Source organism: Sus scrofa, chromosome 13, assembly GCF_000003025.6.
Source record: "Sus scrofa isolate TJ Tabasco breed Duroc chromosome 13, Sscrofa11.1, whole genome shotgun sequence".
Taxonomy (NCBI): Eukaryota; Metazoa; Chordata; class Mammalia; order Artiodactyla; family Suidae; genus Sus; species Sus scrofa.
This window is the reverse complement of record NC_010455.5, coordinates 26,272,972-26,299,924: the sequence shown is the minus strand read 5'-3', so window position 1 is coordinate 26,299,924 and position 26,953 is coordinate 26,272,972. Positions and strand designations below refer to the sequence as shown.

General features: G+C 42.5%; 2 protein-coding genes across 9 annotated transcripts in view; one reads left to right on the top strand and one right to left on the bottom strand.

Annotated features, from left to right (window-relative positions):
* The window catches only part of ACKR2 (atypical chemokine receptor 2), a 37,924-nt gene extending 29,582 nt beyond the window's left edge, over window positions 1–8,342 (bottom strand). The window contains exon 1 of the mRNA XM_021068500.1: window positions 8,126–8,342. The gene's annotated coding sequence lies outside the window, so the exon portion shown is untranslated. The remainder of the gene's footprint in view (window positions 1–8,125) is intronic.
* On the top strand, window positions 13,591–21,723 carry HIGD1A (HIG1 hypoxia inducible domain family member 1A). Of its 8 annotated transcripts, none has more exons than XR_002338240.1 (7): window positions 13,673–13,732; window positions 14,253–14,314; window positions 14,426–14,463; window positions 16,563–16,624; window positions 19,004–19,118; window positions 19,866–20,000; window positions 20,711–21,723. XR_002338240.1 is itself a non-coding variant. In XM_005669425.3 (5 exons), exons 3-5 carry the CDS (start codon window positions 19,022–19,024, stop codon window positions 20,758–20,760), a joined length of 282 nt encoding a protein of 93 aa, XP_005669482.1. In that variant the 5' UTR covers window positions 13,653–13,732; window positions 16,563–16,624; window positions 19,004–19,021; the 3' UTR covers window positions 20,761–21,723. The 8 variants fall into 8 exon arrangements, 3 of the variants coding, with proteins under 3 accessions (XP_003132188.1, XP_005669482.1, XP_020927372.1); XR_002338239.1 differs by lacking the exon at window positions 13,673–13,732 and adding an exon at window positions 13,814–13,828; XR_002338241.1 differs by lacking the exon at window positions 14,426–14,463 and having other exon boundaries at window positions 13,723–13,828.

The window sequence follows — 26,953 nt, the reverse complement described above, 5'->3', positions numbered from 1 at the left end:
ATCAGGATTGGAGATTGGAAAACTAGCTAGATAATGATGTTGATATGGCTTCAGTCTCAAAATCTGGTAGATTGAAGACATGCAGAGTTAAGAGTTTATCTTGATCCTTGGAAGGGTTTCAGGCTGTGTAAATAATGCCTGAATGTTGCAGTTTTATTTAGTTTTGCTTAGTATCATGGTTTTACTTCTAGCTCATGAGAGCTTTGGAATTTGGAAGGGATATGTATTTTGTATTTTATACACATATTTGAAAAGTTGTCCCATAAAAGGAGAACATTAGTCTGAGTTTATATGACTATCTTTTCCCAGAGAGGAATGCATTTTGGAGCAGTTCTTCTGACTGTGGTAGCATTTGCCTCCAGCAGGGGTCGCCTCAGGCTACCCAGAGAATAAGCATAACACCTCACATCCAGTAGACAACTCCTAATACTTGGATCATCTTTTTTTTGTGCTTCCCCACATTACCAGTAAGAGAATAAAGGCAGTGTACACAAGAGAAAAAAAAAAGGAGTTCCTATCAGGGCACAGTGTAAACGAATCCAACTAGGAACAATGAGGTTTCAGTTTCGATCCCTGGCCTCGCTCAGTGGATTAAGGATCCGGCCTTGCCATGAGCTGTGGTGCAGGTCGCAGACTCGGCTGGGATCCTCCATTGCTGTGGCTGTGGAGTAGGTCAGCAGCTGTAGTTCTGATTGGACTCCCTAGCCTGGAAACCTCCATATGCCACAGGTACGGCCCTAAAAAGAAAAAAAAAAGAATTAAATTTGAAAACCCAGGTCAAGCGTATTATTTTTTTTTTTCCTTTTTTGGCCACATCACAGCATATGGAATTCCTGGGCCACAGATCAAATCCAACCCACAGCTGTGGCTGACGCACACCTGCCATGTTGCTGGATCCTTAACCCGCTGTGCCGGGCTGGAATCAAACCAGTGTCCCAGCGCTTCAGAGAAGCCGCCCATCCCGTTGCACCACAGTGGGACCACCAAGGCTCGCATTTTTTCATTCTACCTTCTGCTGTTCTTAGAGTTTTGGTGCTCCATATCTTGTTGACTACATTACATTGTTAAACATAGAGGAATTACACACAAAATTTTAAACCAAGTTGTTGTCACTTGTAGGGACTACATTGCAGAAGGGTCATGGAAGATGGACCTCAGCCCCCAAACTCCGCTTGCCTCTCTGTATGTTCCCTAGGGCCCTTTAGAGTTGAGGGGTAACCACTCCAAGTTTCTGCCATGTTCCGTGTTCCTTCTGCCTCTCAGTTGGCACAATGAGGAGACAATGCAAAGAGGAAAGCCACGTGACAAAGGAGAGTGTGCAAGGGGCTGGTCAAGAGGCCTTTCTGGTCCCAACTCTGAAACTGCTATATTGTAGGAAAAAAGCCTCTTTGGGCCACAGAGTCCCTCTCTGTAAAGCTGGAGCTGCTCCACCTCCTGGGCCCTTTCAGCAAAGTCAAAGGATATAAGTAAGAGCTGACAGAGCCAGGATTAGGGGAAAAGGTGAAGAGGACAAAGGCAGAGGGAAAAGACCTTGGCTAATCTCCCGGTATTGGAATTGGCGCAGATGACTCACCCTGGTCCACCCAGACTGGCCCATTATTCCTGGCCCACCACTCCCATCTTCTCCCCTGACTTCCTGGAAAGAGAGAATTTCTGATAAACCATGCATAAACTGCCTTAGTCATTAACTCAATAGGAGCTGTGGCCTAGAGCACAGAGTCTCGTGGATGATTTATTTGCATCTAGTGAGCGAATCTTGTTCAAAAGCTGTAAGAGTCCTGACACAGCTATAGACACAGCAACGGCAATTTTCCTGTGGCTTGTCTCTACCAAAGCCAAGGTTTACAGCCATCTAGGTACTTTGCATTAATCAAATTGTGTGTCTTACACATCCAAGCTCTGTGGTCCTCTCACCAACCCTCATCTCTTTCCTCCATCCACAGCTCACCCATTCTTCCATTCTGCTAGAGTCTGTTATCCACCAGACCTGCTCGTTCCCTTCTCTAATTCTCCAGTATCAGGTGGCTTGATGTTCCCCTCTCCCAGGAGGGTTCTGCTTGGCTTTCAATAAATGTGACCAGGCAGACTGTAATAAAGACATTACTTATTTAGTCAACTGTTATATACAACTATGGGGAAGCCCTTGTATTATCCTCCTGCTTTATTTAAAGTGCACCACCAGAATTATAAGTACTTTAAAAAATAATTTCATTTTCTTTTCTTTCTTTATTTATTTATTTTTCGCACCCACGGCATATGGAGGTTCCCAGGCTAGGGGTAGAATTGGAGCTACAGCTGCTGGCCTACGCCAGAGCCACAGCAACATGGAATCCAAGACATGTCTGCAACCTACACCACAGCTCATGGCAACACTGGATCCTTAACCCACTGAGCAAGGCCAGGGATCAAACCCACAACCTCATAGTTCCTAGTCAGATTCATTTCCACTGCACCACAAAGGAAACTCCAATAATTTCACTTTCTAATAAAATTCTATTTTCAGAGGTTTCTAGAAAAAAAAGTTTATTTTTGGCTTTGAAAAGCTTCTTCATCACATAGTATTCCTAAAAAGAAACCCCCAGAAATACCCTGATTAGCCCCAGAAATCAGCAATCTTTATCCTGAATTAGACGAATAAAATATCTAACTTGCAGGTGGGATGAATTCACCTCTTCAAATCTCATCCCCTCAGTCTGCTGCATAGCACAGAGAACTCTGCCCAAGGTTCTGTGACAATTTATGTCAGAAAAGAATCTGAAAGAGAATGGATGTTGATAGGTTCCCTGGAGGATGGAGACAGATCCCACCTCTCCCCAAAGTGGCTGTTCACCTTGGAGACCTGCTGTGGACATGGGTACAGCCCAGCACAAGAGCTATACCCTTCCCTGGAATGTGGAGCATAGATTATCCATACAAGGATTAAATGCCCTCTGTCCTGAGACTCGACCACCTACCCCTCCCTTGACCTTCCCCTCCTCCTTCATCATTCCTGCCACAGGTTTCTGCCATGAACTCCAGCCACAGATTCCCACCACAGTTCCTTTATAAGCTTAGCACCTCCTCACAGTCAGGGCTGGCACGATCTTGAGATCAGCCCGCACCCCTGTGATGCCTTAATAAATCCCTTTTGCTTTATACTAACTTGGCCTTGCATGTTCCTCCCTAGGCAAACCTAACAGATGAGTGTACAAGTAGGTGAATCACTTTGCTGGATAACAGAAATTATTACAACACTGTATATCAACCAGGTGGCAATAAAACTTTAAAAAATGAAGAAAAAAAATCTCATACCCTCAGACCTTCCCAGAACATTCACATATAGGTAGGCTCTAGGAGTATAATAGGCCTCAGAAAATAACTCATTTTGGTTCCCTCAGAAGTGCACCTTCTCAGGATGAACTTGGTCTGACTTTCCCTACCTGACGTCAAAATGTTGGGAGTTCCTATGGTGGCACAGCGGAAACGAATCCAACTAGAAACCATAAGTTTGCGGGTTCAATCCCTGGCCTCGCTCAGTGGGTTAAGGATCTGGTGTTGCCGTGAGCTGAGGTAAAGGTTGCAGAGGTGGCTCGGATCTGGTGTTGCTATGGCTGTGGTATAGGCTGGTGGCTACAGCTCCAATTAGACCCCTAGCCTGGGAACCTCCATATGCCGTGGGTGCGGCCCTAAAAAAGACAAAAAAAAAAAAAAAAAAAGTAATAGAAGTATCCAGGGACTTATCCCACTGTGATTAAAGCCTATGACTCGAGCTCTTTCCCTTCCTTGTTGACTTTACACATTCTTCCAGGCTTATGGTTTCTTTTATGGGGAGGATTGAAGGGTGTATGGTAGCTAAAGAGCAATTCTGTTCCCCTCGCCTGAGGTTGGCGAACAACCATTATCGGGTCCTGAGTTGGGGAGTGTTTGGGCTTCTCCCTGTGGGTGAGCATGTCCATTCAGAGGCTGGGTGATCAGCTACCAGAGGACCCTACACATAGATGGCAGGAATCAGGAGTCCTGATGGTTGTTCCAGCAATTCTACAAGTCTCCTTCCTGTGCATGGAGAGAGACAAAGTGGACAAGCCCAACTCCTGGAGCCCTTGTCTTGGCACTGGGTTAAATCCTGTGTTAAAGGTTTCTCATGAGGTTATATTGTTTTAAAAGGCAAAACAAAACTGATAAACTTTTAGCTGTACTGACTAGGAAAAAAGGGAGAAGACTCAAATTACTAAAATCAGGAATAAATTTTAAAAAATAAAAAGGATTATAAGGAAATACTGTGAACAACTGTTTGCCAACAAATTAGATAATTTAGGAGAAATGGAAAATTTTCTAGAAATAGACAAACCATCAAAACAGACTTAGGAAAAAATAAAAAATCTGGATAGACCTGCAATAAAAGGATTGAGTTAGTAATCAGAAAACTTCCCACAAAGAGAAGCCCAGGACCAGATGGCTTCACTGGTGACCTCTACCAAACATTGAAAGAACTACCACCAGAGTTCCTGTCATGGTGGTGCAGTGGAAATGATTATGACTAGGAACCATGAGGTTGTGGGTCTGATCCCTGGCCTCACTCAGTGAATTAAGGATCTGGCGTGGCCATGAGCTGTGGTGTAGGTCACAGACATGGCTCAGATCTGATGTTGCTGTGGCTATGGTGTAGCCCAGCAGCTGTAGCTCCGACTGGACCCCTGGTCTGGACTCCATATGCCACGAGTGTGGCCCTGAAAAGTGCAAAAATAAATAAATAAATAAAATAAAGAACTACCACCAATCTTCTCAAAATCTTCCAAAAAAAAAAAAAAAAGGAAGGAACACTTTCTAACACTTTCTATGAGGTCATTATTACTTATTACTCTGAAACCCAAATCCAACAGAGACATTGCAAGAAAAGAAAACTGCAGACCAATATCCCTTATGGGCAAAGTTACACAGACACAGACACGGAGGCGCACACACACACACAAAATTCAACAAAATATTAGCAAACCAAATGCAACATATATTAAAAAAAAGCTATACAAATCAAAAATACAATAAATAAATAAATAAAAAGACTATACACCATGATCAAATCAGAATTTTTTTCCAGGCACACAAGGTTGGGCCAACACATTAAAAAAAATCAACCACTGCAATACACCATATTACTAGAATAAAGGACAAAAACCACATGATCATCTCAGTGGATGCATTTGACAATCTTCAATACTCTATCATGATAAAAGCATGCAATAAACTGGAATAGACATTTTTCCAAAGAAATATTAAATGGCCACTAAGCAACTAAGAAGATACTCAACATTATTAGCATCAGAGAATAATATCACATGTGGACTTTTGTACCTGACTTCCTTCACGTAGCACAGTGCTTTGAAGGTTCATCCATGTTGCAGCAGGTATAGGTGTTCCATTCCCTTTTGATGGCTAAATAATATTCTACTTCATGGAAAATTTTGTGGACACATGATTCAATGTTCTTGGGTATATACCTAGGTGGATCATAGGGTAACTCCTGCAGCATATGGAGGTTCCCAGGCTAGAGGTGGAATCAGAACTGTAGCTGCTGGCCTACACCACAGCCACAGCAACACCAGATCCAAGCCATGTCTGTGACCTACACCACAGCTCACAGCAACACTGGATCCTTAATGCACAGAGTGAGGCCAGTGATTGAACCTGCATCCTCATGGATACTAGTCAGATTCATTTCCACTGAGCCATGGGGGAACTCCCATATGGTAACTTTGATGTTTAACTTTTTAATGAATTATTAAGATTTTTGTCAAAGGAATGGTATCATTTTACATTCCCATCTGCACTGTATGAGGGTTTCACATTCTCCACATCCTTTCCAACACATGTTATTGTCCATCTTTTTCTTTTTCTTTTTTCTTTTGGTTTTCTAGGGCCGCTCCTGTGGCACATGGAGGTTCCCAGGCTAGGGGTCTAATCGGAGCTGTAGCCGCTGGCCTATGCCACAGCCACAGCAACTCAGGATCCGAGCCGCGTCTGCAACCCACACCACAGCTCATGGCAACGCCGGATCCTTAACCCACTGAGCAAGGCCAGGGATCGAACCTGCAACCTCATGGTTCCTAGTCAGATTTGTTAACCACTGAGCCGCGATGGGAACTCTGTCCATCTTTTTCTCTATAGCTATCCCAATGGGTGTAAAGTGGTATCTCACTGTGATTTTGAGTGTGGGCCTTAGGAATCCGAGGCTACACAGAATACAAAGCAAAATGCTAGAAATGACCCAAGAAAATACAACGTGCTAGGGAAAAGGAGTATGTTTTACAGGAAAAAGCTTGAAGAGCAGGAAAGACTTTATTCACAAAGGTAGTAGCATATGAATTTAAGAGGATATGAAAAATTTTTAAATTGTTTTCTTATAATAATATAAATTTAGTTGATACAGAAAAGCAAAGAAAAAATGACAATCACAAATTATTATTCTGCTATTCAGACAGAACCACCATTAACATTTGAGGAGATTATTTTTCCTCATTTTATTTGTCTATGTCTATCTATAAATAACATGTTTGTGAATATATACATACATATACATATCTATGTATACTCATATGTATCTCAAAACAAAAGCTGTGATTGGTAAGAATTCTAACAGGGGGAAATAGAAGGTACGAAAGAGACCAGGCACAGGCAGGAAAAAGAGAGCACACAGAGGCAATGCAACCTTCTGGAAAGAACGTGAGCTAAATATGACTGGATTCAGGGGTTTCCGTTGTGGTGCAGCGGAAACGAATCCAACTAGGAACCATGAACTTGCGGGTTCGATCCCTGGCCTGGGAACTTCCACATGGCTCGGGTGTGGCCCTAAAAGGACAAAAGACAAAAAAAAAAAAAAAAAAAAAAAAAAAAAAAAAAAATCCTGCCTCTGCTTTTGTGGAAATGTAAGCAAGTTACTTAACCATGATGAACCTCAGTTTCCTCATGTAAAATGGGGCTAATATTATGACTGAGCTGCTTTAATGATCAGACACTTGAATATGTCAGGTACACAGCAACGTGCCAAGGGAATGGGAGGTGCTGAGTGTGTACTGGGGCTGTCAGCAGGCTACCTAGGTGGTGCATTGGTTCTGCTTGCTTCTGATATAAGATACCTATGGCTAAGAGGGAGGCCAGGGACACTTACCCACTATAGCCCATGGATCACAAGGATTCCAGACCCCAGCTAACTGAAAGAACAAATTAGCCAGAAGTGGTCCTATGTCTTTTAAAACTGTTGGTGAACTGCCCTTAAGCACCAGCCCAGTTTCTAGAGAAATCACAGTCTATGCAGTATACTTCACACTCAGCTGTCTCACCGCCTAATTACCCCCAATCAGCCACATAGCACGAGGCAGCAGACCAAGGTTACAAGCTCACTTTTCCTACAGGTATTTTAATATTCTTCATTCTCAAAAACTCTTCTGACTCTCAGAAAGCAGAAAGGCTTTGAAGGCTAGCACCTGTCTGCTGATTCACCGAGTGAACTTGGGTCAGGCAGATCATCTTTCCTTTCCAGTTTTTCCTGAAACAGGGCAGGCAGTTTTCTGCCCCTGAGCAAAAGCATCAGCATAGGGAGAGTAATTCAGGGCCTGCAATTTGGGTGAAGTGTCTGTTTGCATAATCCATTTTCCTCTCTGAATTATAAAGGCAATTGTCCATCTCTTGCAAAGGAGACCATTATCCTGCGTTACTGAGATTGGGATCTAATTTAGATGTCAGCTACATTTATGAGCACTCAAGTCATTAAAACCATCAAGACAAACAGATGGTGCCTCGCAATCAGTGTGCAGACAAAATGACTTGGAGAGCCTGGAGATCAGGCAATAAAAACCTATTTGCAGTGCCACTGAGTGTGGCAGTGCCTCCCAGAAGAGGCACCTCTTTCCTCAGAGAATTAGCAGGCTGTGAAAATAGCCCTAAATCGTAGGTGGGTGAGAGAGAGTGGGGAAAGCAGAGAGGCAATCAGTATCCAAGGCAGTGGGGGGGATGGAGGAGGGTTCTGAAAGGGAGACTGTGAATGGTGGGTGATCTAGAGAATTAAGAAGCCACAGGAGCCTACAGCCCCTGCCCAGCTACTGCATCCCCAGCAGCTGAAACACAGTCAGTGTCAGTGAACTCACTTACTCACCTCTGCCAAGAGTCTTGAGTTATTCAACCAGTATTTACAATGTGCAGGACGTGACCAGGTGCTGTGGGTGAAAACATAACAGAGCTTCCACTGGGAGGTACTTGTAATCCTCTGTTCATGCATAACCACGGGGTACTTTCCATCATACTAAGTACCAGGAACCCACTGGGGAGCCCAGGTAGAAAATCACATCTGTCCGTTCTGGTGGAAAGAGTTGTTCACCTGTGATAAAGAGAAAGCTTTTGTTTCCAGTGATCAATTCTGTTTTGGCATAATCTAGTCAAATTACCTGTATGGATACAGGTTGTAAAAATAAGTCAATCTTTTCAGTTATATAGATTATAGAAGATTACAAGTTTTCTTATTTTTATTTTTTATTTTTCTGTCTTTTTGTCTTTTTTAAGACTGCACCCGAGGCATATGGAGGTTCCCAGGCTAGAGGTCTAATCAGAGCTGCAGCCACCGGTCTACACCAGATCCATAGCAACGCGGGATCCGAGCCAAGTCTGTAACCTACACCATAGCTCATGGCAACGCCAGATCCTTAACCCACTGAGCAAGGCCAGGGATCAAACCTGCAACCTCCTGGTTCTTAGTCAGATTTGTTAACCACTGAGCCACAACAGGAACTCTGAAATTTTCTTATTTTTAAAGTCAGGGATATAAACCACATAAAACAGAATATTAAAAAGACCAAATCGCCTACTCATTCTCTACTAAAAGACATATTTAATAAATTATATGGGCTATAAAATTATATAAAATTTTAAGATGAGATGGCTGTGTTGTTATTGTTAATCCCCAATCCCACTGTTTCCAAAATAAGGGAGAGGCAGGAGGGCTTCAGCTAAGTTAGAGAAGTTCCTTCTGGGTCTACCATCCCCCTACCCATCTCTCTACCCACTCCACCCTCCAAATAACTAAGAAGAAGAAAAAGAATTTTGAGGAGATGTAGTACATCCCAAGATCCATTTTTTGGTAAAAAGTCACAGCTATTTGTTGGGAAACACTGTCAGTGAAAACCATTTTAGTCAAGCTTAATATGGTGCAAATGTATTTCCTGTGCGATGCTCTCCTACATAAAGAAGACTCTCAACATAACTGCATATAGGAATCAGGCAAATCTGGGCCAGGATGGTCAGAGCACAGTACTGTGACAGCTAAGGCACAGTCTCATCTATGCCAAAGATCTTCACAGGGCTGGCACCTTGTCATTCAGTTATGTCACTGGCTACATGTGCACAAGAGTTTCATGTTTCATTGATGAGACAGAGAACAGTTCCACCAATCAAGTCAGGGAATTTAGGAGAAAATGAATGCTTATGAGGAAGGGGTGTCCAGATCAGGGGGAAGAAGAGAGATAATTCAGTTCAGTCTTGGACATTTTACAGAGTCTGGGATCTTATAATGGCCTGGACCCTCATCAGTTCTCCCTGTGGACTGGTCTGGATGGATTATCCTTGTCAAGGTGGTACAGGGATGACACTACTATTACCTGAAAACTGGGTTAGGAACTTAGTAAGTGTAGAGCCAAAAGATACAACCAAGCCAGGTATCAGGAAAAGGAAGAATTTATTACTTGCAGCAAGTAAGAAGAACACTGGGGATCTTTCCTAAAGCAATGTCTCCCCTGAACAGCAACACTGGGGTAAGCTAAGGAACCTGCATATTTATGAAGGGGATTGGACATGATATGCATATTCATGCAGAGGAGACTTCAGCATGGAATTGGGGCAGAAGTCGACAGAGTCCAAGATTTAGCTGATTGACATTACAAGGTTCACAAAAGGTCAACATCCCACAATCCTTAGATTCCAACTGATCTGGTGGCTGAGTGCTTGAGGGGGGGTTAAATTCTGTAAAACTGCTCAAGAACGTGCTTCAGGCTAATCTTTACCATTGAAACAAAACTGGGAGTCTTCACAACTGATTTATTATCTTTGTTACTGCTATGTCTCTTGACTAGCAACTTTTGTTTTGTTCCCTTGAGATCATTTTTACTGAGACCTGTTCAAGGGCAAGCATTGTGGCTAGGTCTAGATTACAAAATGGCTAAATCCTAAAATGGCTTCTCTTATGTCAAAAAGCTATATCTAGTTCTCTTTCTCCGGGGACCCCCCTACCATATCTGCTTACACTATGGCATGTAGCAGCCTTCCATATACTAAGACCAAGGATATGGCCTCAATACAAAGAATGTAACGAGCCATATCCTGAATAGTCTTTAGTTCTAGCTGAGTACTGCAGATAGTCCTTTTTTTTTTTTATTTTTAACATTGTTTTAATCAAGTCACATAGCTGTTTGAAACCGGAAATTGTAAGAGAGTTAAATAGAGCAAAACGAAGGATTACTCTATTAGGATAGCCACTATGAATAAATTTCTTACTAAGTGGATTTGAATTCCATTTTAAGTTTGGCATAGACAAAACACTGGTCTAAGCCAAAGTTTTCTCTTTAGCGTTTAGAACAGATAGTCCTTTTTATTTTAATTTAAAATTTTTTTTTTTTTTTTTTGGTCTTTTTGCCTTTTCTAGGGCCCCTCCCGCGGCATATGGAGGTTCCCAGGCTGGGGTTGAATTGGAGCTTAGCTACCGGCCTACACCAGAGCCACAGCAAGAGGGGATCCAAGCTGCGTCTGCAACCTACACCACAGCTCACGGCAACGCTGGATCCTTAACCCACTGAGCAAGGCCGGTCATCGAACCCGAAAATTCATGGTTCCCAGTAGGATTCGTTAACCACTGAGCTGTGACGGGAACTCCAGATAGTCCTTTTTAAGTCATTCTGTTTAACTACCAAGTACCTCAAATGCAGTCAGCTCTTGTCAACACCCTGCTCCAAAAACCTTCAAGGGTCACCTAATACAATACTGTCTAAGTTCTTTAGACTTAAGGTCTTCCCCAGAGTAGCCTAGGCCTTCTTTTCATTCTTCTCTGACTCTGCTTTAGTCATAAATTTCTGCCTTTTCCCCACTCATTGTCCTCCATGCCAGTTACAATCTCATGGTCCACCTTCTGCCCACCGTTCCCTTTTTCTGGAATATTCTCCCAATATATTTACATGCTAGTCACCCTTCAAAGCCCACTCACTCAAGCCCCAGTCCCAAAAAGCCTTCTTTGAAACCACTGACTCACTATATCTACCTGGATTTCTGTTCACAGCACTTACCACAGACTCTTTTTGATGTTCTTCCATGCTTATTCCTTTGACCTAATCAAATTATAAATTATTTCAGGGAAAGGGCTGAGCATTCAACTTCTGAGTCCAGTACAACACCTGGCACAATATACATGCCCAGTAATTGCTGATGGAATTTTTAAAGTAACAGTAACACACTATATCTATTCCTCATTTACCACAGCTGTTATCCCCATTTTACAAAGTTAGGAAGTTAAACCTAAGGTCATGGCTTATGTGTGGCCAAAATGGAACTAGCACTGGTCTGCCTGACTTCAAATCCCATTCTCTGAAAATTAGCAAGTGAGCTAATATTATTTTGATTCGTATAAATCTCCTTCAGGAATGGATATGCTGTGGTCACCTCTCTGCTGTTAGTCTTTGTATTTCCAGAATCAAAGGACTTGGTGACTTCTGCTTTACTTTCATAGTCAAATTTGTTATGCTCTTTTAAGAATAAATACGCTTTTTATTAAAAGTACTTACCAAAAGAAAAAAAATTGAAAAGTGATATGGTTTTAACATTTTTGCGAATCTCCTTAATGCTGAAAAGATGACTGGATTCTTACATTTGCTCTGTATTGTCTGTTATGCTCTATCAGGCTCTTTTAATTACCCTGAGTGTCCCCAATCATCCCATTTATCTTTTAAGCTCTCCAGCTACTGCTACTGCAGCTGCCCAGCGGCCCTGCATCGCAGCGTATCGGCTCTGGCAACAGCCCTGTGGCTTTAGTGTACCAGCTCCAGCAGCTCTGTGGCTGCAGTGTATCAGCTCTTTTACCCGGCGAGAAACCAAGCAAGCACTTGGAGAGCTGGAGAACTCAGGTTTATTACGCTGGCGGACTCAGAGGAGATCGCTCTCCGGAGTCTGAGTTTCATAAGGCTTTTATGGGCTACCTCTTCCGGGTCCATGCTTATCTAGTGGGACCGGAGTGACGTCAGGCAAGGTAGTAGATGCAGAAACAAGTTTACAGAAGCAGATGTGTGGGGAAGGGTGGTTAGGGGCAGACGGCTAGACTTTGCTTAGTCATCATGGCCGGAGTCTCTCCTTTCTGCATTTTTATCAGGACATTTTCTCCTACACTACTGGGTTAAGTCCTTTCTTCATTTAACAACACTAAGGTCCTGGAGTTCCCCTCGTGGCACAGTGGAAAGGAATCTGACTAGGAACCATGAGGTTGCAGGTTCCATCTCTGGCCTCACTCAGTGGTTAAGGATCTGGCCTCATTGTGAACTGTGGTGTAGATCGAAGACGCTGCCTGGATCTGATGTTGCCGTGGCTGTGTCTCAGGTCAGCAGCTGTAGCTCTGACTGGACCCCTAGCCCGGGAACCTCCATATACCACAAGTGTGATGCTAAAAAGCCAAAAAAACAAAAACAATACTAAGGCCCTAAGTGATCTGTGTTCAAGTAGATAACAGCATGAACTAGACAAAATAAGTGCCCTCAAGGAGCCAAAAGCACACCACACAACCAAGGTATGGAATTTCTAAATTATCATACACGGTATGAAAGCTTCCTACATGTGCCTTAACTCAATTATGAGACAAAAGATTTTCAAAATTCTGCACACATGACACCGAGCTCCTACCTGTAGGACAGAGCACTTGGCAGTCCACCTGGTTTGGTTCAGAGATTCTAATTTGGTCACAGATATAGTCCCCATGGTACATACAGTGCTTGAAACTTTGCACCAAATCGTCAGTTACTAATTACTCTACGATCAAATTAGGGGCACTGCCCCAGAAGTTTATTCTTACAAAGGGCCTCTGACACTTCCTTCCTTAGGTTAAGCCACCCCGGTCTGGGTGAGGTCACAGCTCCAGCGATCCTGTGCATGCAATTAATGGCCACCTCCCACTAGAGTGTAAGCGCCATGACCCGAGCTCCACAACGCACGTTCCCGGAGAATGACTGCCAGGCTTGGGAGTAGACCTAGCTACCCCAGCACCAAGGGCAGATATGGGCTCCCATCTCACTCGCAGCGTCGGGTGGACCCGGGTTGAACCCCCTCATAACCAGCCCCACCCAGCAGGCGCTCGGGATACAGCGTTCGAGGTGCTAGCCCCCACCGCGGCCCGAGGGGAAAAGGGCAAGGGTAATCTCAAGTACTGCCCCGCCGGAGGCCATGAGCCCTTGACCTTCCTCGGCCTAACCCCCGGCCACCGAACTCTAACCTCTGACGCGCTCCCCAAGTGAGAGCTCTGGCCGCGAAACCATGGCCCATACGCTTCGTCTCAGCCAATCCAAGCCCGGCTCCGGGCGGCCGCACCCACCACGCACAAGCACGCACCCACTCGCCCCGCCTCTGCGTGCCGGGTGCCGATTTCTGATTGGCTGAGGCCGGCCGTGGGCGGGATGGTGAGAAGCCGGCCAGACAGGCGTAGGACCAAAAGCAGTTTGGCGTTTGTGAGGTCTTGTTGTAGTCGGTAAGTGAAGTTTGCGGGGTTATTGGAAGCGGGAAACGTCAGGCCGTAGGACGGGAAGAAGTGAGGCCGCACTGGGCTGAGCTAAGAGCACCTTGAGTATCGTGGGACTGGGAATAGGGGGTGATTCCCGGGATGAAGGGTGCAATGTCTAGTTGGCTGGGCTCAGGCCCGACCTCGCGGTTCAGTGAGGGCTTGGGGTCCAAAGACAAGGCCTGACGCTCTGTCGGATGAGGGCACACGGAGGATGGAGCAAAGTCTGAGAAGCTCACGGATGGGGCTGGGGAGGAAGTGGGCTGGGGCCGACTGTGGGGAGCGGGTAGCCCTGAGAGCGGGGGTGAGGAGGGATTGAGAGGAAGAGCGCTCCCGCATGGAGTCCTGACAAGGTCACAGGAAGGGATGGGAAGGAGGTTTGAAGGGTTGAGGGGAGGGCGAAAAGCACAAGACCTTCCCGTTTTCGACTTTCTCTTCTCCCTCATCTCTCGTGTTCCCTCCTACCCTGGCGACCCTCTCCTGCTGCAAGAAAGTAAGGCCCAGGGCTTATATTGAGAGCATCTGTGGCGGGATTTACATTTCTTCCTGAAAGTAAGCCTGCCAAATTAGAGATTACAAAATTTAGCACAGGATTACAACTGGGAACAGCCAAAATTATTCGGCGGTTTATTCACCTGTCTTTTTTTATGTTACCGATGCTAGAAGCAGCTGTTTCCTCTTCGGTTGAATTTCTGCGGAAGGTATGCTTCCGGAAGTGCTCAGGCACTCTCAGCAGCTTTGGATGAAAAGTTTTGACGGACTGAAGTGGTACTAGGCCCCAGCATGACAATTGTGTTTGAGTTCTGTGTACCAGGGGTTCTCTTATTTCCCTGTGCATGAGAATAACTTGAAGGGGCCCTCTTAAAATAGATTACTTGTACTCTGCCCCCAGACCATCTGAATCAGAATCTCCAGGGTGGGGCCTTTGCAGCCATTTTAAATAAGCTGACAGGTGACTAATGCAAAATCAGAATTTGAAACCACCGTTGTACTAATTCTTGTGACCAAAATGACAGGTTGTGAAGATCTTTTAAGCTGTTAAATCAGATCTCCTGATGCCGGGCAGCTCACCTTCCTAAAGGTGTCTGTTTTAGGTTCCCATGCATTTAGAAATAAGTAATGCATTTAGTTATAAGTAATACTTAATAAGTAATAAGTTTACAGACTAATTCGTGTTTTCCATGCTGGCTTTGAGTATCTAGTTATTGGTGCCTCTTTTTGTACCTGTTCAGCTAGCTTTCTGACAGAGATCTGGGTCAGCTGCTGTGGGTGAATGAGAAAACAATAATAAAGGGAAATCTAGAAGTGGTGCTAGTGAAAAAAAATCTTGAAATCACAATTGAAATTGTTACCTGAGTTAAGTCACAGGGAAGAAAGTTCCATCCAATTTTAGGCATGACTGACATATTTACAAGTCAAAGAAAAGTGGGGGCTTCTATAAAGGAATGGATTTTAATGTTTTAAGATTAAATATATACCAGCTGGAGTTCCTGTCATGGCTCAGTGGTTAACGAATCCGACTAAGAACCATGAGGTTGCGGGTTCGATCCCTGGCCTTGCTCAGTGGGTTAAGGATCCGGCACTGCCGTGAGCTGTGGTGTAGGTTGCAGACGTGGCTCTGATCCCGCGTTGCTGTGGCATAGGCAACGGCTACAGCTCCGAATGGACCCCTAGCCTGGGAACCTCCATATGCCGTGGGAGCGGCCCAAGAAATGGCAAAAAGACAAAAAATAAATAAATAAGTAAATAAATAAATAAATATATATATGCCAGTATTTTAAGGCTGAGGATTTGTTGATACGTTGTCAATAAAAGAACCCTGGACTGCATATCAGGAGAGCTGGGTTCTAATCCTACTTTTCGAGAGATGTATTACTGTTGAGCAGTTCACATAACCCTTTCTTCACCTGTAAAATAAGGCCGTTGGCATGGATTAATCACCTGGATTATTACTCTAAAGTTCTATGATTTGTAGTTATTGACCCTGATACGTTAAAAGTTAACCATTCTGGAGTTCCCATCATGGCGCAGCAGAAACCATGAGGTTGCAGGTTCAATCCCTGTCCTCACTCAGTGGGTTAAGGATCTGGCGTTGCTGTGGCTATGGTATAGGCCAGCAGCCATAGCTGCAATTCAACCCCCAGTGGGGAACCTCCATATTCTGCAGGTGTGGCCTTAAAAAGCAAAAAAAAAAAAAAAGTTAACCATTCTCGATTTAGGTGAATGTAAATCATGAAACTTGAGAAACTAGTAGGTGGTAGTTAGGAAGAGAATTGTCAAAATCCTATATTTGGGAAGTATATAGATAAATACTGTTAGAATTTTTAAGATCATATTAAATATAATTTGAAGTATAGAATAACAAATGTATGGTGTGTTGGTTGGGTGTTTTTTTTTTTTTTTTTTTTTTTTTTTTTTGCCTTTTTTTTAGGGCCACACTTGTGGCATATGGAGGTTCCCAGGCTAGGGGTTGTATCGGAGCTACAGCTACTGACCTACACCACAGCCACAGCAGCATCAACAGCACATCCGGGCAGCATCTTTGACCTACACCATAGCTCATGGCAACACCAGATCCTTAGCCCATTGAGCAAGGCCAGGGATCAAACCTGCAACCTCACAGTTCCTAGTCGGATTTGTTTCTGCTGTGCCACAACGGGAACTCCATGTGTTGAATTTTTAATATTCCTTTTTAGTAATTTCATCCTGAAATGTATATACAAGGTGTTCTGAATCATAGATTATCATTAATTATTTAAAGCGTAAATGACCACATGGTTCACCCTGATTCTTACTCCAGGGACCACTTTCCAAAAGCCACATCAAAAGTCCTACTCAAACGAACTTCAGAGTCTATCATAGGTGAGGAATGGAGATCCACAGATTTTCTTTTGTTCTTTTATATACATACAGTAGATGGCTATCCTCCTCCCTTCTGAAAGGGGGATGGGGAAGAGACTTTTCTTCATTAACCTGTCGGACAATTATAGTGATCCAGATGTGAGAAATTAAAGAAAAGCTACCAACTTTAAAGACAGTTCCTAAATGACATTGTAGTTTAGGAATAATTAAAGCAAAGGAAGAAAATATGCCTTTATATCTGCAAAAAAGGTGTTAGTTTTTAAAATTGGATTGTGATATATAATGCTTTGGTTTCTGGCTGCAAGGGTCCAATATCTACTCAGGTTATTGTTTTTTTTTTTTTTTTTTTTGGTCTTTTTGCCTTTTCTAGGGCCGCTCCCGTGGCACTTGGAGGTTCCCAGGCTGGGGGTCTAATCAGAGCAGTAGCCACCAGCCTACGCCAGAGCCACAGCAATGCGGGATCCAGCCACGTCTGCAACCTACACCACAGCTCACGGCAACACCGGATCCTTAACCCACTGAGCAAGGCCAGGAATCAAACCCTAAACCTCATGGTTCCTAGTCAGATTCCTTAACCACTGAGCCACGACAGTAACTCCAATGCCAGATTTTTAACCCACTGAGTGAGGCCAGGATCGAACCCACATCCTTATGGATACTAGTTGGGATCATTACTGCTGAGCCACAATGGGAACTCCAGCTTGGCATTTTTCTTACTAATTAAACTACAAATCTGTATAATTGTTACTGTTTTCACCAAATATTCCAAAATAAATTACCTGAGAATAATTTTAACTGTTGAAAAGTACTACTTTTAAAATTATTCAACAAACATTTTCTGGTATACTTAGTGCAAGCAAAGCACTGTGCTAAGCAATGGAGCTAGATCAGGGATTCTAGCAAGAGAAACAGTTAAACGTATTCATAAAAATGTTTTATAGAGAAAGTATGGACTCCCATGGGACTATGTAACCAAGAGTTTTTGAGAGCTTTGCCTTTAAGAAATTTATGAATAGTTATGAAAGAAATTAACAAATATCTTGGCTTAAAATAAATACAAATTTTAATCTCTACATCTTCTTCATTTATGCAGTTTCTTGGGGGCCAATCTCATGTCTCTATGAAACTTCCCAAACCTACTTTAGCTAAAAGATATCACACTCTAACTCAGTTGTCATTGTCTGTTATGTTATTGGCAAGTGACCTCACTCTGCTGTGTGTCGCTCCTTTTAATCTAGTTTATGAATTGTTATTTCAGTGTTTATATTTTATCTCTTCAAATACATAGTGATCTTCCTAAATCTTGAACTTGTTGAACCTTGTATATAATAAAAGCTCAGAACATAGAGCTTTATTCAATTAGCAGTAATGGAGCACAAAAAAAGAAGAGAAAGTCTGGGGGTTCCCGACGTGGCTCAGCAGAAATGAATCCAACTCTAGTATCAATGGGAGAGAGACAGAAGAAGAGAAAGTCTAGTTCTCATCTGAGTTTTCTCCTATTCCGCTGTGTGGTACTGGACAGCTCTTCTGGATTAAGGTTTTCTTTGTCAGATGACAAATTGGACTCTTCCGGTAGGGTTGGGAGCTTGCAGAGATGATTTCACTTTACAAACTAAGCTCTAAGCCCCCCGGCTCTGGAGTTGGATTTTCTTTGAGGACCTTTACTACCAACACCCCTTGAATACCAAAGTGTTGAATGAGGGCTTTTATTATCAAAGGGAGTATGATGCCCATGAAAAACCCAAAGGCTGGAGTTCCCATCATGGCACAGTGGTTAACGAATCTGACTAGGAACCATGAGGTTGCGGGTTCGATCCCTGGCCTTGCTCAGTGGGTTAAGGATCCAGCGTTGCCGTGAGCTGTGGTGTAGGTTGCAGATACGGCTTGGATCCCGTGTTGCTGTGACTCTGGTGTAGGCCGGTAGCTACAGCTTAGATTCGACCCCTAGCCTGGGAACCTCCATATGCCATGGGAGTGGCCCTAGAAAAGGCAAAACAATAACAACAACAACAACAAAAACAAAGGCTAAGGTAAGATTTTGAATAGTTGGATGGGTAGCGGACTTATGAGTTTATTATAATTGACACGAGTGTCAATTCTATACTATGTGTGATTGCCTTATTTTATCTAAGGGTGAAGTTGACAGGCTGTTCAGATCAGCTCAATGGGAAGGAAGTGTGTACATAGTTACTGTGACCAAGGTGAAATTGAATGTTATTACTTCCTTGTGATGAAATGCTAATGAGCTTCCTGTGTAAAGGAAAATGACTAAATTGGGAGAATGGTGCCTTTGGTCCCTGTGATAATGGAAATAAAAATTTTTTTAAATAAAAGAAGAAATGTTTTTAATTGCAGAACCTCATGAACATTCTCTTTTAGGAAGATTCTTCAATCACTATGTCAACTGACACAGATGTGTCTCTTTCTTCATATGATGAGGATCAGGGATCTAAACTTATCCGAAAAGCAAAAGAGGCACCATTTGTCCCCATTGGTAAGTTTGACTTGGACAGTCTAATAATCAGTCTCTTGTTGACAATAGAATTATAGTCAACTCGTTCTTCAAGCATTTCCTGAAAGCATTTAAGAACCCAACTAGTATCCATGAGAGTGTGGGTCTGACCCCTGGCCTCACAGAGTGGGTTAAGGATCCATCTGGTGTTGCCACTAGCTGTGGCGTAGGTTGCAGACACAGCTCAGATCTGGCATTGCTGTGGCTGTGGCATAGGCCGGCAGCTGCAGCTCCAATTTGACCACTAGCCTGGGAACTTCCCTATGCCGTATGTGTGGCCCTAAAAAAGAAAAAAAAATTATCCTGTGTGTTGGGACCCCAAGGCCACCCTCAGACTCAAAATGATTTTCTGGAAGGACTCACAGGACCCCCAAAAAATTGTTAGGCTTACAGTTATGGTTTATTACAGTCTCTGCTGAGGTAACTGATCCCTTCAGGGGTGGAGGTAGGACAGAGAGGAAGAGTTCTCCTGGCACTCCTGTCAAGAAATTTATCTCCTGGCTCCACAAGCTAACATTTTAAAGATCTGGATCTTAACTTTCTGGATCTGTTACTGTTTGCTACCAATTAGGGATTTTTGGGTCTGAGACAGGAAAGTAGAAAACTCAATTTGTATGTTAGCTAAGTGATACTCAAAGCATCTTTATAAAAATCATTGATTAGTGGTAAAATCATCTTGCTTCTCGGCCCTCATGCACTTGACATGACTTGTGGCTATTTGTTTTATAGGAATGGCAGGTTTTGCTGCAATCGTTGCATATGGATTATATAAATTGAAGAGCAGAGGAAATACTAAAATGTCTGTTCATCTGATCCACATGCGTGTGGCAGCCCAAGGCTTTGTTGTGGGAGCAATGACTCTTGGTAGGTTCCTATAGGACATTTTCAAATTTGTGGTTCCTTATTAATGGATTTCTTTGTAAATAAAACAATGTAGATTGTTTTAGCTCACCTTAAAGCTGTTTGCAAATGTCAGTTATATTCATTTTCATGCAATAAATAATAAAAGATAATTTTAAAAAAGATAAAAGTAATTGAAATAGTGACACAGTTGTACTGTCTATGGTAATCTTACTAAGATTTTAAAGAAAGAGAAGACACTCCTGGCCATCACTGAGTTCATAATTCCTTTGAAATTATAATAGCTAACCTTTGAAGTGTCTGTTACCTTGGTAGTAATATTCATTATCTGGGAAAGACCAAGACTACGATTCTACTGAGTTTTTGAAGTGGAAAAGATATTACATGCTTCTGTTGGTTTTATGATTCTTTGACTTTATTTGGTATTGTATGGCAGGAGTGACTCTTTAAAGTTGCCAGATAAATATCGATTTTATTTTAACAGCCTCAGCTAGTCATACTAGTCTTGAGCTACTTGGAAAACTATGTTAAAAGAATTTTAGAAATTTGAATTGTTTAAGAAGACAAGAGTGTAAGCAGCCTAGGGTCTTGTTCCTCTTGTAAATATTGTCTGCTAGCAAGAGTACTACTTTTAGATACTTTATGAGCTGTTTTTAATTTTCTTAATATTGAAGAAAATATTTAAATGCTTAACTACCACTCTTTTTCTTTAGGTATGGGTTACTCCATGTATCGAGAATTCTGGGCAAAACCTAAACCTTAGAAGAAGAGATGCTGTCTTGGTGGTGCTTGTCTTAGTTAGACATCTCATATTGAGGTTATATGTTTATACTGAGAATAAATTAAATGGGTCAGACATTAACGCAGTAATTTGAATACTGGTTTTCTTTCTTGGCTTGATTTGCCTGGTAACCAAGTTACTGGTGACCAGTTAAGTAGCTAGGTTATTCAGGGGAGTCACATTAGCACAAAAGAAGCAGGTCACCTTTAAATGCATTTGGTAGTGGTAAAATGTCGACCTTCCTAAACTTTTCTGTTGCAATTAGTTCTAAAGAAGACAACTTGCCAATCCTGAAATACTCCTAGCTGCTGCTCACATGCTTTTGATGTAATGTAGAAATCCTGTTTACTCCAGTTAATTTAACTCTTTGCCCTGTGGACTGAGTATTCAGTTTTAAAGGGCTGATTGGCTCTTGAGGAGCCCTTTCAGAATAGTGCATGCAGTATAATATTATAAGCCTTCTACAACTGATAGTATGTTTGGTGTGTTTTTAAACCAAATATAAAAAGTTGGTAACAGCAACGTAGAAGTAGTACCTATTTCAGAATCATACTTGTAAACATGAGAATAATTTAATTATGGATCCCCATTTAGCTCTTTCATAATTGCAGAGTTATGTTTTGCTGCTGTTAGAATATTTAAATGTCATCTCGAAATAGAAATAATTTTAAGTGCTAATGCAAAAGTAAATGAAAAATTCTTTTTAAACGTGTGCAGTAAGTTTATTTTCTCTGTAAGAATCATAAATGTTAAACTAAATAAATTGCCTATAATGGAAGTGATTGGTTTATGAGCAGGCTTGTTTGGTCAGACATTATACCCAAACTTTGGTAGACCACAGAATGCTTTGTTGCACCTGTGAAATTCTCTTGTCTAACCTGAATTTACATTCCATGGTGATAACATGGTAAATGTAGTGTTAATAAAATAAGCGAACACACCAAATGTCTTGTATTTATTTCAATTTTGGGGTGAAAAATCACTCTTCATAGTAGCACAAGTGCTTCCAAGAAAAGAGAATATTTTGTGCCTTTCGTAGTAGCCATGGTTAAAGGGTTTTTACCAAATTGGAATAATAGGTAATATTTATTGAGCATTTACTCTGTGCCACACTCTGCTCTTAGCACTTTTCATGTATAATGTCATTTAAGTTTCCTGACAGCCCTAAAAAGTAGGAACTAAGATCCTCATTTCAGAGGAGGAAACTGAGGTATGAATGGTTTAAATAGTTAACCCAAAGTCACATAGCTAGAGAAGGTTATAGGTTTGGGACTAGAACCTGGGTAGTCAAGGGGCAGATGACAAGAGGTGTTAAGAGACTTGAAATGTTGGCATTTGAAATCAGTGGTACAGTGGCAACAGTTATAAATTATATACTTAGGCAAGAGAGTACATCATGCTCTTGACTCACCACTCTGCTGACTGTATAACCTGGACCAAATCAGGGCTTTCTTAATCTTATCCTAGTTAGAAATGTGAGTGTAGTGTAGTATAGGTCACAGACATGGCTCAGATCCCATGTAGCTGTGGTTTAGGCTGGCAGCAGTAGCTCCAGTTTGACCCCTAGCCTAGGAAGTTCCATATGCCACAGGTGTGGCCCTGAAAAGCAAAAAAAAAAAAAAAAAAAAAGATGGAACTAGGTAGTTCCTACAGTCCTATATAGCTTTTTTGGGTCTGTGGGAAAAGTGCTTTAAAAATATACGCTATTCCTAGGAACTCTTCCTAGCCTCTAGGAGATGCTTACAGGCAGTCTTAAACTTCTGTCACAAAGGATAAGTCTTCTGTAGAAGAAAAAGCTGGGGAATAGTTTTAAGAAAATTTTTCTCATAAATGAATACTAATTTGAGAGAAATTGGTCTAGACAGCTAGGGGATGGAAGAACAGTGAAATTTGAGATTACAGTGAGCATTAGGTGATGGGGAGAAAATGAGTAAGGTTGCTTGCCTGAAAAATGGTAAATTAGGGTGGGTGTATGGGCTGGCATGAGATTATGGAAATTAACTTTTTTTTTTTTTTTTTGGTCTTTTTAGGGCCACACCTGCTGTATAATGGAGGTTTCCCAGGCGTAGGCGTCTGATCAGAGCTGTAGCCGCCAGCCTACATCACAACCACTACAACGCCAGATCTGAGCCACATCTGCAACCTGCACCACAGCTCACCACAACTCCAGATCCTTACCACTGAGTGAGGCCAGGGATCGAACCCGCAACCTCATGGTTTCTACTTGGATTTGTTTCTGCTGCATCACACCCGAACTCTGGAAGTTACTATTTCTTTAATTGAATCAGACTTGGACTCAAGGTTCTGTCACTAGCTGAGTTGCCATGTTTCCTCATCTATAAAAGAGGAGACAATAGCAGTGGCCTAGGGTTGTTGGAAAGATTAAATGCAATGGTGAATGCACAGGACTTAGCATAGCACCTATCTAATAAACTCTGAATGATTACTGTTACCATTTATTACTGGGTTGTTTGGGAATGTGGCAGCACAAGAGGTGTGTCAGCCTTCCTCTCTACCTGCAGCCTAGCAGGGAAGTCTGGCATTAAATGAGTGATCTAAAAAAATCATGATGAATATTAGGTATAGGAGCAGGCTGGGAGACCTAACCAGGGCTGAAGATATCCCTGAGTGATGTTGTAACTTAGATGTCTTGGCTTACTGTTACATGTTATTGGAGCATTGGTGTATGGTTGCTTCCATGCCTCTCTACTAGTCTGAGGGCATGATTGATTTTTTTTTTCAATCCCAAACACATAATATCAGTTCCTAGCTCAAACAAATGTTCAATAAGTGTTTATAGAATTAATTAGAATGAGTAAATTCTGGTGTTTGATATTTAGGATGCTGCTGTCCCCAGAAAAGTTACCAACTTGTTTCTAGTTAATGAGCAACAGTGACATCTGGTGGTAGGAGTTGGAATTTGACTTCCACACTTAGGTAAATCCCTAAATACACTCTGCTTCTCTATCACTGAGTCAGAATTCTGGAGTAGAGGAGTGGTCATGTAGGCCATGACTCTTGCCTCACAGATGAGGAAATGCTGCTCAGAGCTGCAAGAACTTGAAATTTAGGTTCTATCCCCCAATAAATCTACAGCCCATTGAAACAAAAGCCAGAACAAAGCTGAATGAACATTAAGGTATTTTTAAGTTCTCAGGTGTCAGATATTTGCCAACTATTATTTACCTACTTATTCTATATGAAAGCTCTTCCATCGAACAGAAAATCTGAGAAAGGAAACCATGCACCAGCCTTAACTGGATTGCTACTTTCTTAGTGAATGATTTAACCTGCTATAATTTCATGGAAGAGTCCATACTACTCCAGCATCCTGGCTTTATTCCTAGGTAAGTCACTGAAATGAGGCAAAAATATTTGTTTTTAGCAAGACAAAAGTTCGGAAAATTTCTCCTAAATTCTATAGTGATAAATAGTTCCAGAGTGAAGAACAACCAGTGTTCTGTTGGTCCTCTCAGAGGAAGCCAAGAACAGATGCCCTCCGTATAACACTGGTTTTAGTTTTTTTTCTGTCCCCAGGGTAACTCTAAAGTGTCACAGAGTGAATAAAATTTTACAATGAGGTAGAAATACCATCATGCCTTTCAGCTAACACCCTGTTATTAAACTCAGCCAGGAGTTCCTGTCATGGCTCAGTGGGTTAAGGATGCGGTGTTGCCATAAGCTATGGTGTAGGTCAAAGGCGGGGCTCAGACCCATACTGTGGCTCTTGGCATAGGCTGGAGGCTACGGTCCTGATTGGACCCCTAGCCTGGAAACCTCCACATGCCATGGGTGCGGCCCCAAAAGACAAAAAACAAAGAAACAAAAAACCATCAGCCATATTTACTGTCTTCTGCACTGGTGTTCCCTCCTCACTTACCCATTTGTCAGAGATCTCCATCTCCCACTGAACCTGAACTCAAACTCTTAGAAGTGTCTTTCCTTCCTCCTGTTCACGTATTACTATTAAACCAGTCACCAAGTCCTGCCAGTTTTCATAAGCAGAGTCCTTTATCACTCAGATTTGTTCTTTTCCTTTCCCTGTTACCACCACTTTAAACCTAGACCCTTCAAACCCTCCTGCAGTGTTGGTGGGAATGTAAACTGGTACAAACGCTGTGGAAAACAGTATGGAGGTACTTTAGAAAACTATACATAGAACTACCATGTGACACAGCAATCCCACTCTTGGGCATATATCCAGACAAAACTTCCCTTGAAAAAGACACATGCATCCGCATGTTCATTGCAGCTCTTTTCATAATAGCCAAGATATGGAAACAACCTAAATGTCCATCGACAGATGACTGGATTGAGAAGTGGTAATACATACATAGTGGAATACTACTCAGCCATAAAAAATAACAAAATAATGCCATTTGCAGCAACATCAATGGAACTAGAGACTCATACTAAGTGAAGTCAGAAAAAGACAAATACCATATGATATCACTTATATCTGGAATCTAATATATGGCACAAATGAACCTTTGCACAGAAAAGAAAATCATGGACATGGAGAACAGACTTGTGGTTGCCGAGGGGGAGGGGGAGGAAGTGGGATGGATTGGGAATTTGGGGTTAATAGATGCAAACTATTGCCTCTAGAATGGATGAGCAATGTGATCCTGCTGTATAAGCACTGGGAACTGCATCTAGTCACTTATGATGGAGCATGATATGTGAGAAAAAAGAATGTACACATGTATGTGTAACTGGGTCACCTTGCTGTACAGTAGAAAATTGACAGGACACTGTAAACCAGCTGTGATGGAAAAAATAAAAATCATTATAAATGAAAAAAAAAAAAAAACCCTAGACTCTTCACCTCCTGTTCTGCCACATGGCTCCGGCTGAGCCACTGATGGCTAAAGCCCTGTGCTCACCATTGCCCCTCTCACCCCACCCCTGTAGCTACAGCTCTGATTAGACCCCTAGCCTGGGAATTTCCATATGCAGCCGGTGCGGCCCTAAAAATAAAAAAAAAAAAAATCAAAACCTAGTATGTACAAGTCAACTATATTTCAATTTTTAAAAAAGACTGCTTAGAGTTCCTGTTGTAGCACAGCAGAAACGATTCCAACTAGGAACGATGAGGTTTCAGGTTCGATCCCTGGCCTTGATCAGTGGGTTAAGGATCCAGCATTGCCGTGAGCTATGGTGTAGGTCCCAGACACAGTTCAGATCTGGCATTGCTGTGGCTGTGGTATAGGCTGGCAGCTGTAGCTCTGACTGAACCCTGAGCTTGGGAACATGCATATGCCAGGGGTTCGGCCCCGAAAAGCAAAAAAAAAAAAAAGACTGCTGAAAGACAGACTAGTAAGTGTACAAGGCATCATTGGGGACCTAATCAAGGAGAACTCAATTATCACTGAGACGAACTGACTTTAATCCAAGTGTTTCTTTGTTTTACATTTACTATTTTATTTTTTATGGCCACACCAACAGCATACGGAAGTTCCAGCATATGCAAGTCCCTGGCCAGAGACTGAATCTGATCCGCAGCTGTGACACCAGATCTTTTAACCCACTGCACCAGGCCGGGGATAGAATACACACCTCTGCAGCTGGCCAAGCTGTTGCAGTTGGATTCTTAACCCACTGTGTCACAGTGTTGCGGAAACCACAAAAACCGTGGCAACAGAAGGAGACAAACAGCACTCGGAGATATGGAAAAGCAAGGTTTATTCAGCACCAGTGCGGCTCAGAGGAGTCACCTCCAGAGTCTGAGCACCAGGTCTTTGGTCTCAGTAACTTTTGTACACTACAAGGTCTTGATTTTCCCATGTAAGCATCCCGGACCTCCCCCATCCCCAAGCAGACAGTGTTCCTCCCTAAGAAACTGAGCAAGCAAGGTTACAGAAGCGGAACTGATAAGCAAAGCTGGGTACCTGATTAGCAGGGCTGCTGGCTTGGACATAGGGCACAAATTTGTTACATTATTACAAGAAGGGTGGTATAGTGAAGAGCACAGCTGGAAAGGCTTGCAGCTGCCTTCTTAGCCAAGGGGAGTTGTTCTTTAGTTAAAACTCTATTTCAACAGCAGGAACTCCCATCCAAGCATTTAAAAAAATGATGATTATGAGCCAAGAGTGAAACTTGGGGATGGGTGTGGGAATAGAAAATATATTACCAATCCATTATGCTTGGGGGAGAGCCAGGTCAGATCTCACCT

Bases quoted from the DNA above. Each gene is read 5' to 3' on its own strand.
- HIGD1A (XM_003132140.6), top strand. From the start codon at position 19,022: ATGTCAACTGACACAGATGTGTCTCTTTCTTCATATGATGAGGATCAG. The intron at 19,119-19,865 runs GTAAGTTTGACT...TTTGTTTTATAG, and splicing joins GGCACCATTTGTCCCCATTG to GAATGGCAGGTTTTGCTGCA. The intron at 20,001-20,710 runs GTAGGTTCCTAT...CTTTTTCTTTAG, and splicing joins TGTGGGAGCAATGACTCTTG to GTATGGGTTACTCCATGTAT.